At 38.0% G+C, this 14,617-nt stretch overlaps 1 protein-coding gene and 2 long non-coding RNA genes across 6 annotated transcripts in view; 2 read left to right on the top strand and 1 right to left on the bottom strand.

Annotated features, from left to right (window-relative positions):
• Positions 1–14,617, top strand: part of ncapd3 (non-SMC condensin II complex, subunit D3) — a 37,314-nt gene that overhangs the window by 2,289 nt on the left and 20,408 nt on the right. For 3 of the 4 annotated variants that reach the window (XM_077494679.1, XM_077494676.1, XM_077494678.1), the window contains exons 1-12: positions 4,213–4,305; positions 9,348–9,529; positions 9,763–9,925; positions 10,036–10,202; positions 10,389–10,553; positions 10,641–10,702; positions 10,779–10,866; positions 10,964–11,097; positions 12,001–12,073; positions 12,178–12,303; positions 12,457–12,709; positions 12,936–12,974. In XM_077494679.1, the coding sequence (XP_077350805.1) occupies positions 4,254–4,305; positions 9,348–9,529; positions 9,763–9,925; positions 10,036–10,202; positions 10,389–10,553; positions 10,641–10,702; positions 10,779–10,866; positions 10,964–11,097; positions 12,001–12,073; positions 12,178–12,303; positions 12,457–12,709; positions 12,936–12,974 (1,504 nt within the window). In that variant the 5' untranslated portion in view covers positions 4,213–4,253. Of the gene's footprint in view, positions 1–4,212; positions 4,306–9,347; positions 9,530–9,762; positions 9,926–10,035; positions 10,203–10,388; positions 10,554–10,640; positions 10,703–10,778; positions 10,867–10,963; positions 11,098–12,000; positions 12,074–12,177; positions 12,304–12,456; positions 12,710–12,935; positions 12,975–14,617 lie in introns of those variants that run through there. The other variant, XM_077494677.1, reaches the window with a different exon arrangement.
• Positions 4,771–6,021, top strand: LOC144000904 (uncharacterized). The gene is made up of 2 exons (XR_013278320.1): positions 4,771–5,227; positions 5,690–6,021. It is a non-coding gene; the product is annotated as an uncharacterized LOC144000904 (long non-coding RNA).
• LOC144000905 (uncharacterized) lies at positions 6,797–8,442 on the bottom strand. Its single transcript, XR_013278321.1, has 2 exons — positions 7,874–8,442; positions 6,797–7,135 (listed from the first exon to the last, which is right to left on the bottom strand). It is a non-coding gene; the product is annotated as an uncharacterized LOC144000905 (long non-coding RNA).

Raw genomic sequence — 14,617 nt, 5'->3', positions numbered from 1 at the left:
TGACATTTAGAAGAAAATGTGTTGTTTTCAAATAGCAGTAACCTCAAGACCGATCACTTCTCGGTCGTAACTATTGGGGTGAAAGTGAGGTGGACGGCAACATTTAGCGTGAAAGGGGCGGCATGTAATAGAACAGAATGACTTTATGAAGAACAGACGTTCCATTCCGCGGTGTTTCAATCAGGCTAAATGTTGCCTTATTTTCCTCCGTGAAAACAGACTATTGTAGCTACATTATGCGAACGGAATGTGAACAGTACTACTGAATGGCGATAACATTCACGGCCATATCACACTAAGTAGTGAATAGGTTTATGTTTTTCACAATCGTCAATTTCCATAAATGACAGCCCACCTTTCGGCTAATGCACAATGACGCTAGCCTGGGGGCGACATACACTAATAATGACTAGAATCAGGTTGACGTCCGTCGAGCGGGGTGACTACAATATGTAACTGCATATTAACATCGGAATGAGGTCCAATTAATTGACATAATTTGCACATCGTTTTGGAGTACAGCAGGACTGGACTTCGACCGACTAAAGCAATATGATATGCACGTCCCGTGGACATCAATTGTTTAGTGGGGGATCGAGAGTCTCATTCCGTGAAGTAGCGTGTACGAGCGTGCAGTTTGTTTTTGGCCACAGGTGGCAATAGCGATTTGAAATTTTAAATCTTCCATATAGCTGCTTTAAATACATGTATAAATTATACGCTTAATGGTGTTTACAGGAGGAAACGTGTGTGTGTGTGTGTGTGGGGGGGGCTGAATGTGTATATATATATATATATATATATATATATATATATATATTCTGTAATTCAACAAAAGATGCCTCTAAATCTAATATAGATAGTTCCCGCGTGACATTACCGCGTTGTGCTTCCACCATATGTTTAGGTTTTCCTAGCAGATGGCACGGTGCGCGGCACTGTATGCTTGTAATTTTCAGCAAACAAGTGTTCCTTTTCATAACCAATATGGTTGTTTCGTGTTAGGTACATGGGCTGTTAACGCCGTAGATCTACAAAATGTTCAATAACAAATAACAGATGTTGTGTTGGGAACTACAGTAGAAGAAGCAGCCTGTGGAGTACAGAATGATGCAGCCTACTTCTTCAGCACCTGCCAACACCTCAGCTACCGTAAAATTTATAGACACTGGGGATGACTATCAGGGAAAAGGACAGATACGGCAGTTGGGAGTGGTTAATCCAAGAATCCTGCACAATTGAGAAGTAGGCTTTCTTACAACTTTTCAGCACTTATGTATCAACCAACCTTAATAAATTGAAAGAAAATTTGACATTCCTTTCTTCTCTTCTTTCTGACTGCACCATTCTGTTCTTGTGGTTTTCATCACTCAGTCAACAGTTGTGATTTTTCAGCAATGCACATGATGGTCAAATTAAGTGAAAAACACAGACAGCACCAGCACATCAATACAGTATATACACATATTCTAACTGACTTCAAAATTCACCGAGGTTTTTGTTGTTGAATATTTCCATCATTACAGAAATCAGATTCCATCCACCTTATTTAATTGTTCAGACAAACCAATGCTGCGCATATAATACACAATACGATGTACTGTACGCTACGTTGCATGGCACTGTTACAACTTTGGTGTTGAAGTGGAAGTTACGTGCTTCCGGTGGCGACGATAGTGCCAGCAGCCATCTTAGCTAAAACAGCCAAATATATTAAAAAATACAAATAACGTAACAGCACGTTCGACTCCCAGTACTGAGGACTCGGGTTCAAGTCCAGGCTCCAGCCTTCCTGGGTGGAGTTTGCATGTTCTCCCCGTGCCTGCGTGGGTCTTCTCCGGGAAGTCCGGTCTCCTCCCACATTCCAAAGACATGCATGGCAGGTTAATTGGGTGCTCTGAATTGTCCCTAGGTGTGCTTGTGAGTGTAGATGGTTGTTCGTCTCTGTGTGCCCTGCGATTGGCTGGTAACCAGTCCAGGGTGCACCCCGCCTACTGCCCAAAGCCAGCTGAGATAGGCTCCAGCACCCCCCGCAACCCTTGTGAGGAATAAGCGGTCAAGAAAATGGATGGATGGATGATAATTGTTTGCTAAATTAACTTGAATACAAATGTACTTTTGAGTCCTAATTTAAGTCTCTCGTACAAATACATTGAAACATTGGATGGATGGAAATAATGCAACTTGAAGTTAGTTAAAGTTAAGATTGTGATAATGGTTAGTTTTATAGTTAGCTTTAGGCTTAGAAACCATGCGGTAAGAAGTGAAGGGGGGGGGGGGGGGGGTCACGTGCTTCTGGCGGAGGTCCAGTCGCCCATGGTCTGCAGCTCATTGATCTATATATAAAAAAATCTAGATAGCTCGTAGCCCATACACACCCATGCAAGCTGTTTATGCCACTGGGCGGCCATTTTACCACACACATCTTGCGAACAGACTACTGTATATCAACAGGTGTTTCAAACGATCATCAGCTTATCAGTAATCTCTGTATGAAGCCTGATAACGATCCTCAGCTGTGTTGGCTGAAGGCAACATAGAAAACAGGCTGGATAGGGGGAGGCTACTCGAGGAGTGCGGTTGAGAACCACTGCTCTAAACAAACATAACACCAGCAGGAATTGCATTTATACAGTGATATTAAATTCAGAAGCAGAAATCACAACTTCATTCCTCAAAATAAATTCCTGGTAGCCTATGTCAAAAACAACCCATTCATATTAAACAATTGACCAACCAAAAGAATGCCATAAGAGAACTAAAAGGGATCAAATAAGGATTTATGTTTATATACAATGTCTATATTGTTCCATAAATAATATCTATGAAGTGAGTTGTTGTTATGTTTATATGTTAAAGACCATGAAAGAAGCATCTCTTTATGAAAATTAGACAGTTTAATGGGGAGTTTTGGATGCTGTAGTTGCAAACCAAAAGAAAATTGAGGCCTCCAAGTTTAGAAAAATAAAAAATAAAAAATAGTAGTCATGTTTTGATAGCGCTGCAAAAATATTACCCAAAACCAAACTTTTCCAAGGCATGATAAATAAATTTATGTCCAATGGGGTATATGCCACGCAAGAGGCGGGACGTGATTTTGCACATCAGTTTGTTTCCGGTCCGCCTTGCGAACGCGCAACCGAGGGGCACAAAGTCGGAAGCACAAGTATTTTGACGCAGCCCACACGTCGCAAAACGAACCGGAACCAAACCGATGTGCAAAAACAGTCCCGCCTCTCCGGTGACATATACCACATTTTGTCAGAAGGCTTGAATCAAACTATTTTCAGGACATAAATCTGAATAATCAATTAATACTAATCTGATATTAATGGAGATATGTCTGTTTTTTTTATGAAGACAGACTGATTCTCACCAATTTCTAAAAATCTAGAATAGCTTTTATTCTTTGAGAAAACACTAATGCAAAAAAAAATATGTAATTATTATTTAGTCAGCAAATTTGACGCCAATAATCAAAAGAAGATCGTTCTTTGGCTTCGGAATTAAGGTTATTAGGCCTTGAGTAAAGTTTTTTTTTTTTTTTTTTTTTAATTAAAAATAAATAAATAAATTTAAAAAAAAGAAAAAAAAGAGAGGAACTTATTCCAAAAGAACATACAAATCCATTAAAGAAAATAATCTCTGAGAATTTTTGTTTGTCCTTGAGTGAAGTTAGATTGAGAGAGTAGGATCATTTTTTTATCTTCCCCGGTGTTTACACAGGAAGTTGACGGTCAGGTTTCACACCAGCTGAGTTTTTTTTTAATTGCTTTATTTAACTAATTGAAATCAAAATCCAAACATGGCAAAAATTAAACAAACAATCATCATCACACAACAACAGTAAAGGAAAAGGGGAGTAAAATAAAAAATAAAATGTAATAAAAAATAAAATAAAAATTGCCAGCTAGGGGTCTTAAACTAAGAAATACTAAAAACACCAAAATGAGAACACAAAAATCAAGGTCTTTACAGCCTTCTTATTTTTGGAAGTAGAGCTGAACTGTAAATATACAACTATCTCTTTCAAAAACAGAAAAAAATGGTTTCGACTTTACACATTTACATTTATGAATATAAAACTTAGCAAGAAAAATTAAAAGATTAATCAAATAATATTCTTTTTCATAGCGAGTGGGACGAAGAGATTCTCCGATTCTCGGATATGACGTAAATGCAGTGCGTCACTTCCGCTTAAACCGGACAAATACTGCGCATGAGCGAACCTTTTTCTGGCGGTTTTATTCAAGATGGAGTTGACGTCTGCGTTACGGTTTTTGAAGCTTAACGAAGTCTCACAAGGTAAAATTGCGAATACGAGTCACCTGCCGACAAAGTAACTTTATTTGAAGGAATAGAGTATAGGTCCTGCTATTTAAGTTGTATTCGAAAGCGTCAGAGTTTTCATACGTTCTTCCTGTTTATTTTTAATTTGTTTAAGCACGACCTGGGCGTTTATTTACATTATTACACTGATTCAATTTCCAAACTTATTGGTGAGTTTGAGTCCGTCATTAATGAACATTGAGCAAGTTTAACTCCTGACGAACATACGTGCGTGCGTGCGTAAGATTTTTATTTGTAAATAAAAATAATAGGGGAAACGGCCCCACCCACCCATAGTATGGCGTTAGATTTGTGCCACAATTCCGTACGTACAAAATGTGTTTCGTACGTACCAAAAATGTGTTTCGTACGTACAAAATGTGTTTCGTACGTACCAAAAATGTGTTTCGTGCGTACAAAACAGTCCTCGCGCACGCTTGCTTCGTCTCTCCTCAACACGTACGAAACTTTGATTTACGCTTGCGATGCAAGGCTCGAGGCGTAATATTTGTGCCACAATTCTTAACCAATCAGGAGTCGGACAGGAGAGCAAATCCTGATTGGCTGTTTAATATCCAATCAGGCAGAACTTTGACAACGTGTCGTCACGCCGCGTTGCATCATGGGCGCTTCTTCGATTTTTTTTTTATTTTTTATTTTTTAAACAAGAACTCAGTCCTTTCCTGTCTGAATTTTTGTCTGTATTTCTGCTGACTTTTATTTACTTAATAGAAGTTTTGTTATGTTACGGGATGAATCATCTCCTAACTGCTTTCCTGCTTAGCGGAAGAAGGAGGGAAAACAAGTTTTAGCGCTCATGGTGATGTTGGATGACGGCATAAAATAGAAGAAAAAAAAAAAGAGAAGAGGCTAACCTGCTACTTACGTTTTCATTATGGTAAGTTACAAAATACTGTACTGTATTTAAGTCAGTAAATCCTATAGTTTTGTCCTCTTTTGATCGTGCTACTATCATTACAATCTTAAACAATGCATGCCATCATGAGTGGCGTGCTGGCGTTGTATAAGAAGTAGAAAAGAAAATGTTAGACCATCAATTTTTCTTTAGTAATTAGTGCCTGGTACCACTAAAGGTATATCGTGAATAATAGAAAACATTGAATACCTAAGAGCACTGTGTTTGGCAGTCCAATGCCATAGTTATTGACGTAAGAATTGAATTCATTTTGGTTACAAGACAACCATACACCATGACTAGCAGCTGTTGAAATAAACATGTTTGCCCAAAATAATTGTTTTACTAATGTGAGAAACATGGTTGATCTTGTCATTTTTCCATAACAACAGATAGACAATTAAAAATCTGAGCGCTAACCTTGGGTTTTGTTTTTACTACCAGGCAACAAAGATGACAAAGGACACAGAATGCACCTGATGACACCACAACAGAAGTGTCAAAAACACCACGAGAAGCAGAAGATGAAGAAGTGGAGTGGAAAAAATATTGATGTCGTGCTATTAGCCCATGCAATATGCATATAACAGACATACAATAAGTTTCATATGGAATTTTATGCTTTTATCTGAATTTGACCAGTCAGCCACTTGCTAAAATGTGCACCACCATCCACTAGTTGAACATTATTGAAGTCATTACAATTAAATAACTGAATACATTTTACTGCATGAGAAATATCATTTGTTCTTAGATAATAAAATCATTATCAGTCATTTCTTTAGATCCATATTAAATATTGCAATATCTATTGCTATATTCAGCAAAATCGCGTATTGCATGATTTTCCAATTTTGTGCAGCCCCAATTCCTGACGTTTTTGAGCCAGCTGATGAGACCAATTTGACTTAGTCCAGGGGTGGCAAACTGCGGTCCTCGAGGGCCGGTGTCCTGCAGGTTTTGCAGATTTCCCTACTCGAAGTGCAGCTGATTCCAATTAACATGCTCGTTATCAGGTTTCTGCAGTTTGCTGATGAGCTGATCATGAATCAGCTGTGTTGAAGAAGGGAAATATCCAAAACCAGCAGGACTGCGGCCCTCGAGGACTGGATCTCACCACCCCTGACTTAGTCATTAAAATGTCTGTAGGAAGAGTCAGAACATGAAGCTTGAGCTTGACAGCAGAGAAATCAAGAGCTCCTGAAGAATGACAACATTAACATTGGACTATCATAATTTGAAGTTCGAATAGTTGTAATGGCCTGTTTTGCAGCATACCAAATCAAACATTTTTAAAATATTTTTTCTCCTGTAAGTTGTCGACACTTTTACTGAACTTATTTAAATGTGTCTTGCAAACAGTATCATTGACAATTAGAAAAATAAAAAGTGTCACACACACTGTATTCGGAACAACCTGTAAACAATAACCAAAATACTATTGCAGGTACAGTGCCAATGCAGTACATGACACATTTATGGTTTCAAGATTAAAGTGCGGAAGTGCACACACTGCACATTTGCCCATCATTGACCAAGAAGACCTCAGAGTACTGTACTCACGATGATGTATTGAGAATGCAAGACCCAAGAGGTTCCACAGATGAAAATATATTACACATTGTATTTGTAATTGACACTTAATGATGCATTATCGATCAACAAACAGCAAACTGTACATTTTGTTTTTAAATCAAATGAATCGTCCTCAGTTACAGTGCATCTTTGCAGTTTTTATTTCAAGTTTTACACACAGTAGGCATGGTAGACTGCTATTGTGGAGCCATCCATCGCCGTCCCATCCATCTCAGCTGTACTCTCTATCCTTAGACATCTTATTGATGACTGTGACCCGGATATAGAAACGATGCGCAATCTGGATTGGTTTACCTGGTAAATTGGAAACAAACAAAAGCTCAAGGTTATTAATTGTAAAACGTGAAACAATCATATCCATCCATCTTCATGTAGTTATGGGAAAACAATGTGACCATCCATGTTTCTACAGTTTCTTGTTCATGTTAAATGTCTAGTACAACTCAGGGTAACCACTTCATAACCTCTGCAGCTATAATGTGGTGGTCTTTTGAGGGAGAACAGTCAGAAGACCTTTGCAATAATCAAGTCTACTGGAAATAAAAGCATGAGTCAGGTTCTTCTGGTATGGAGCATGCAACCCTTCTGTCGAAGTCTTTTAGGTGGTAAAAGGCTGCTTTAGTGATTTGTTTGAGATGGCATTTATGTGCACAAGTATACAGGTAATGACAACAAAATTAACTCGTGAATTGAATTCAAGAGCTGATATCTCGTAATTTTCCACGATTTTCATAACTAATCAATATCACTAACGTACTTAAATCAGTAACTATGGCATTGTGTTAACAGTGCTTTTGGACATTCCATGTTTTTTTTCTGTCTGTTAGTTACACGATATACATTTGGTGGCACTAGGCACTAAAAATGCATAAGAAAATAAAGAAAGGGGGTGGCGATTTTTTTTTCTTCATCATAACTATGCACATCCATTGCCAATGTCGTGTATGTAACTATTACATACAATTTTGTTTGTCTTGGAAGCCTGTGTGTGATAGTGGCCAAGTTAAAAGATGCTACTTTTATGCTACTTACCGTAATGAAAATGTTGAAAGTAGTCTTCGATTCGGAAGTTAGCGTCCCCCCCAACGGTCATCCAACGGTCCCATGAGGGCTAAAACTTGTCTTCCGCTAAGCAGGAAAGCAGTTGGGAGCTGCTTCACCCCGTAATATAACAAAACTTTTGTTAAGTAAATAAAAGTCAGCAGAAATGCAGATAAAATACAAACAGGAAAGCACCGAGTGCTAGTAAACAAAACAAAACAAAAAATCGAAGAAGCGCCCATGATGCAACGCGGCGTGACGACACGTTGTCAAAGTTCTGCCTGATTGGATATTAAACAGCCAATCAGGATTTGCTCTCTTGTCCGACTCCTGATTGGTTAAGAATTGTGGCACAAATATTACGCCTCTACCCTTGCATCGCAAGCGTAAATCAAAGTTTCGTACGTGTTGAGGAGAGACGTAGCAAGCGTGCGCGAGGACTGTTTTGTACGCACGAAACACATTTTGTACGTACGAAACACATTTTTGGTACGTACGAAACACATTTTGTACGTACGAAACACATTTTGTACGTACGAAACACATTTTGTTACGCACGGAATTGTGGCACAAATCTAACGCCATACCCATGCAGACGCGCACGCAGTACAGCAAGTGAAGACACAAAACCAAAGGCCAGTCGTTGTGTGCTTGAGTCACTGACCTGGCTTGAGTCAACAGGGAACAAAGCGACAGTTGCTGCGCCACCTGGTGGAACAGTACATTAACGTTTGCAGTTCTCGATTTAACACAATTATAACATATAAATATTTGTCAGAAAAGTTTGGGAACAGGTGTCACTGTTGTTACTAAAGGTGTATTTCAAAGTAAACCCACACTACCAATTTTCACATTCAATGTGGCCAGGCTAGGCATGGGCTGATATAGATTCTGGCGGTTTGATGGCCAACAGTAAAAATATTGCAGTATAACGTTACTGGAAATACAGCCCTAAAATTACCATTTTGGAACTATTTGGGTAAATAAAAGCAGCATTTTCCCATGTTGAACACAATGTATTTTTTATTTTTAAAACAAAATATTGAATATTTGGTACTGAATAAATGTGTTCCATGTTAAATTTAAATAAACAATTCATTAAATGAATAAATGAATGCTAACATTCTTCTTTTCTTTTAATTCTATTTTTTTTGTTGTTGCATTTTTCAATTTTCATTCATTTTGAAAGCCCACTACTTCAATAATATGCAAAGAAATATATGTTCTGTTACATCAATATACATTTTTAAAAATATAATCTAGTAGGTCTAATAATCGTTAATTACATTATGTATTAATTACATTATACACAGTATGTATCTCCTTAAAGACATGATACATATGTATCGTGATACGTATCATATTGTGAGGTTGTTGGTAATGCCCAGCCCTAATGTTCAATGACAACTATCGTAGATAACTACTTTTTGTGCTTCTTGGTAATGTATTCAACTTTGACTTTCAGCCTGGGTTGATGCAGTGTGGGATGCAGAATTTACAGAGATGATGCCGATGGAAGATGACATCGAAGTGGAACTAGCAGCCTGTGGAGAGGAAGATTTCAGAAGGCTGTACACCTGTCTACTGGCGCTTTCTGAAGAACAACTACAATCTTCAAGCAGAGATGACAGTTCACAGGTTTATTTGGTTGGTCTACACATGATCTCATACATCACAGAATGAAAAATAAAATGTTGATTTAAAAATTTTTTTTTAAAAATGTTTAACTTTGTTTTCAATATGTTCAATAATGTAAGTAACCCTATCCAATTTCCTTCTTGGTGGACTGATGAGGAATATTTCTGCAATTCAGGACCGTCTTAGGTCTCCGACAATGATTTTGAATTAAGATGAGCTTATTCCTGTCTCTTCTACTGCAGAGTATTTGGGTACAGCTGAGAGAGAATGGTATTTCGGTGCAGTCTTTGGTGGCTGTGCTGGCCTTCTTTGTATTGACAAAAAAAGCCAAAGCAGCTAATGTTCGTCAGAGGGTGGCAATTCTCTATGCTGCTTCCCTCTATTTGTTGCTGCTTGGAATCCCAGGTAAACAGTCACTTTATGCTCTGCACAGACCATGGAAGGTGTTGATTTTTCTTTCCTTTGTATTTAATTTTGCAACTAACAGTTAACATACAATTTTACATGTCTTCTAGGAAGCATTGCTAACAAAGTTTTCCATGAGGTCTTATTGGACACTTGCGTGAGTGCAAGCACTCACTGTTGGCCTCAGGACTTGGGCAAAAAGCGCAAAAAGGTCACTCTCAAGTGTTCTCAGGCAGAGGGCAAGCGTTCCAAACCACCACGGAAGGAAACTCAAGAGGTCTCGCTTTTAACATCAACAAGCCAATATGTTTGATCTGACTAAGCATGAGTCTTATTCATCCTAGATTTGAACATTTAAGAATTTTTCTTTACAAAGTGTAAGAATGTTTCAGTGTGGTGTTAGTTCTAATGAATGTGGTGAATAATGTTAGACAATAGTGATGCCTAAGTGTGCTACATGTAGATGGAAGTGGATGAGGAAGAGGAGGAGGAAGAAGAGCTCAATTTCTCAAGCCAAGACCTAAACAGGATCAGAGATGCACTCGTTCTTCTGGTTCAAAGTCTTCTCAGGCTTCTGCAGTCATTCACACTCAAAGACAAACCGCAAAGTGCTTCCTGTTGCACACAGGTGATAATTAAGATCTCAGCCAACTTTTGTTTTTGTTTTTGCCCAACTGCACCCATTTTTCATTAACCTTTTTTATTTTGTCTGCAGATATTTTGTAAGTTGCTTTACTTTGAACCAGTCATTGGAGAGCTAAACCTTGCTGCTAGACAGTAAGTTTATAATATTTTGTTTGTTTTCCTCCCATGATGTATACAGGAACCTGATTCTTATGTTCTTTCTATACAGAGATATTAATAAACTCCAGAGCATCCCTGAGATGGCCTTCTATGGCCTTCAGCTGATTTGCTCATCAAAACATGGAGGCCAAAAAGAAGTAATTTTCAATCATATATTTGTATTGTAGCAATAGATCATCTAGGATAATAGAGGCTTGTCAATCATGTGGTTAATCTGTTTCGTCCTCTGTCCAGTCCCTAAGGATGGTTTTCCACAGTCTTCTCTATGTAATCCTGATGATGAATAAAGGGGGCAGAGGCAGGGCAACCTTGCTTGTACCCAATCATGCAGTACTCGCCACACGTGATCAAGCCATCCAATTTGTCTGGTAAACAGTATTGAGTACAATGAGTGTCAAAGCAAGTACATACAGTAGATGGAAGCTGTCCATCTTTTGAGGTTGTACTGTAAATTAGGTAATAAGGTTTTCCATTGGTGATTATACCTACTGTATGTAGTTCTGGTTCCCCACACTGTTTATCAACATGGATGATTGGGAATGCCCATATCGAGAAATGTAATTGACCATGAAAAGTTTTCATTGTTTATTTACAAGAGTTTTAGATGCTGGTAGGAATTCTTCGCAGGGGGCTAGTCACAACGGTCAAATATCTTTAAGGATACAACAAACTGATGCTTTTCGTACAGTGAAAGCATCTTCTGCCTGTAAGCACAGCACACATTTTGTCCATAACAGTGGTTCTCAAACTTAACACAAAGTACCACCTACTGCTATTTAGGTATCATCATCATCATCATCTTGGACTAACATTAAAATACAATTGCATATAGTAGACCTCAATGTTCATCAAAATGAAAAAGAGGTTTTGTTCCTAAAAAGTATATTTAATATCATAAAGCCACTCTAACATTACGGTATGTTAAGCATAAAGCCCTTCATCACAAAAGTCTCAAAGGGCTTCATTGGCCCACAGTTGACAAATATTAACATCATGATCTTAACACCCAGAAGGGCAAGGAAAAACTTTAAAAACAAAAAACTGTGGGCAAAAGTATATAATGTTAACTGGAATAGTGTGAGAGTCCTTTTGGTGAGTGGGTCCTCCTTAAATCTCGCATATCGCATCTTTTATAGTTTTTTTTTTTTTTTTTTTTTTTTTTTTTTTTTTTGTCTGTCTTAATTTATCAGTATTGTAACAAAATGCTTTCCATCAGAGTTGTGTAAGTATTCATACTCTAACGCTGTGATTCTTTGCATTTGGAATTGCAGTCACATTGTGAATGAATTGAAGGATGTGGCACGCCCGTTTTTAAAACTACTTCTGCAGCACATTTGTGTTCAGGTGAGTAATTCAGCCAAAATCATGCTGGCTATGACATTTCTGTTGCAGTTTCCCTGTGTTATGTGTTGTTGCCTATTTTTTATTTTCTTATTTATGGTGTCTAGATGGTGGAAAAATGTGAGTTTAGAAACCATGGAGCCCAGGCAGTTGGCATGCTGATATCCGAGATGTCAACTACAGACTATGCACTCTTCATCAAGTGGCTATATAACTTCTCAAGACAATCAAAGGTAATCACTTTATTACATAATAAAAGTATTATGTTTTGTTTATGATAATGCATCTTTATTAGGTAGTTTATTTTAATTGATTTGGCGGATTAGCAGATCGCCATATTGTAAATAATCTAAAATATGAACCAATATTGTCGACTGGTTTGGTAGATGGTGTTCCGCCTGTTCTCTGTGGATGTCGTGATGGTTCTACTGGGGCACCCAGAGAGGATGCCCGAGGAATGTGAAGATCCGGGTCTTGCCTGCTATCTGCCACATCGCTTCCTAATCCAGAGCTTGTTGTTTGCTCGACGTAAAGACTCCTCACCCACTGTCCAAAGCCACGTCCTCACCTGCCTTGCTCAGTGTCTGGAATTGCGTTCACCTAGTGCTGCCTGTGCTGTTCAAAACCTCTTCTCTGCCAGTAATATATTTCTTTCCTGCAATACTGAATTAATTAAGAAATCTGCATAATCTGTGAAGTCTCACGAAGAAGTGTCAGATTATGAATATCTTTTATTCATATAATACTTAAAAAAAAAACTTTACCTTTTTTTTATTTTTTTTAAATTTAAGGTGAAAGAAAGCTTGTATGATGATGTTTGTGTTACTGCATTATTACAAAATTTCACTTAACTCTGTTTTTCTAGGTGCAGCCCACACTGTATTGGAAGGGGAAACTGCAGAAGGTAAACTTTTTGTCTGTCTTTTAAGTCCTGCTGCAAGCAAATGCAGAATGGCAACTATGCTACTCACAAAGTTAGGAGTGTTGGGCCTGAAATTACCTTTACAGGGGAACTTAATTTGACCTCTGAATGAATACACATGTTCAATGTTTCAGTATTTTTTTTGCACAACTTGCTTTTCTCTAACTAGGAGCTGAATCTGAAATTTAACAGCAGGCCTTTGATCTATGAACATTACCTTAAAAAAATGGGAAAAGGGGAGGATTATAAATATGCTTCCTTCTACTACAGGGGACCTTTGCATAGTACCAGTACTCACAATTCGGCACCTGCGATTTTTACCTATTTGCTGCTTTGGTTATTTTTCCTCTTGAATATTTTTATTAGTTATTTTTTGTTTAATTTGCAGTGGGGTGGTTGTGGATAAATGCATATTGTTTTGGATTTATTTTTTTTTGGGGCAAACCACCAACAGAACAAAAAGAAACGTCTTTTTCACGTTTTTAAGAATTGTTAATGTTCTTAACTGTTGTTAGTTTTTCTTAATTGCCAAAACAAATTTCCTGAAACCTGCACCTTTCACAAAAACCTTAAACACAAATCCAAAAATTCTAACAATTTTTACAACACCCCTGACTTTTCACTTCAATACCTAATAGCCGGTGTTCAAATCCAAACAATGGGTTCAGATCACAGCAAGTAATAATATATTCACCACAAGAGCATTTGTTAGACTAGAAGACACTACATAAAATAATCTACGAAACAGCATCCAGGACATGTAGTCAACAATTTTACATGTATAGAACAAACATGATCAAATCAAAATAGGCACCTTCAACAAAAAACATGCATTAAGCAAAACATAAACAGTGATATCAGCACCCAAAACCACGCGTTTAGCAAATCCAAAGTCCAAATCATATGCTCACTTCCATGGCAAAAACTACAGTACGTAAATTACAGTAAATTCTGTCGAGGAAATTTGACTCTAGTTAGAGTGGGACCAAATAGACTCAGTTTTAGAGTAATATTTACACTTGGAAAAGAGTAAAATAAAGAATTGAAAAATAAATAAACAAGTCACTCAAGGGTTGAGGAAAGAACTCAGGACTTTAAGCTTGGGAGACAACCGATCTACTTCCAAAGCCGCGCAGCTCTTGCTGTGTGTTAGTATACACTTCGTGTCAGCTGGAAATTTCCTAACTCCAAGGCCAAAAAAAAAAGGTTTTTGGTTTCCTCTTGGAGATAGGCAAACAGTAGGAGGGGCATAGCTCAGGTGTAGTGTGGCAGTCTCCCAAGCTGAAGGTCGTAAGTTCGTTCCTCAAACCCTGACAGACTGACTGACTTTTACCTTTTTTTTTTTAATTCTTTATTTTACTGGCTTCCAAATGTAAATATTAACCTACTCTAAAACTGAGTCTATTTGGGCCCACTCTAAATAGTCAAATTTACACACGGCCTACTGCAAAAGTCACTGATACTAATTCTGCACCATGTCTTCATGCTGAGTCTGGCCAGAGAACTTTATCCACGTCACAGGCAATATCTCCTTTGCCAGGCAACGAGGTATAAAAGTTCTGGTGTGCCAAACCCAACCTTGAAATGGCTCCATAGGTACTGTAGATAATCACAGGCCTGCTCCA

Source organism: Festucalex cinctus, chromosome 14 (assembly GCF_051991245.1).
Source record: "Festucalex cinctus isolate MCC-2025b chromosome 14, RoL_Fcin_1.0, whole genome shotgun sequence".
Taxonomy (NCBI): domain Eukaryota; kingdom Metazoa; phylum Chordata; class Actinopteri; order Syngnathiformes; family Syngnathidae; genus Festucalex; species Festucalex cinctus.
Note: the sequence above shows the minus strand (reverse complement) of the source record. Positions and strands in the feature narration are given on the sequence as shown.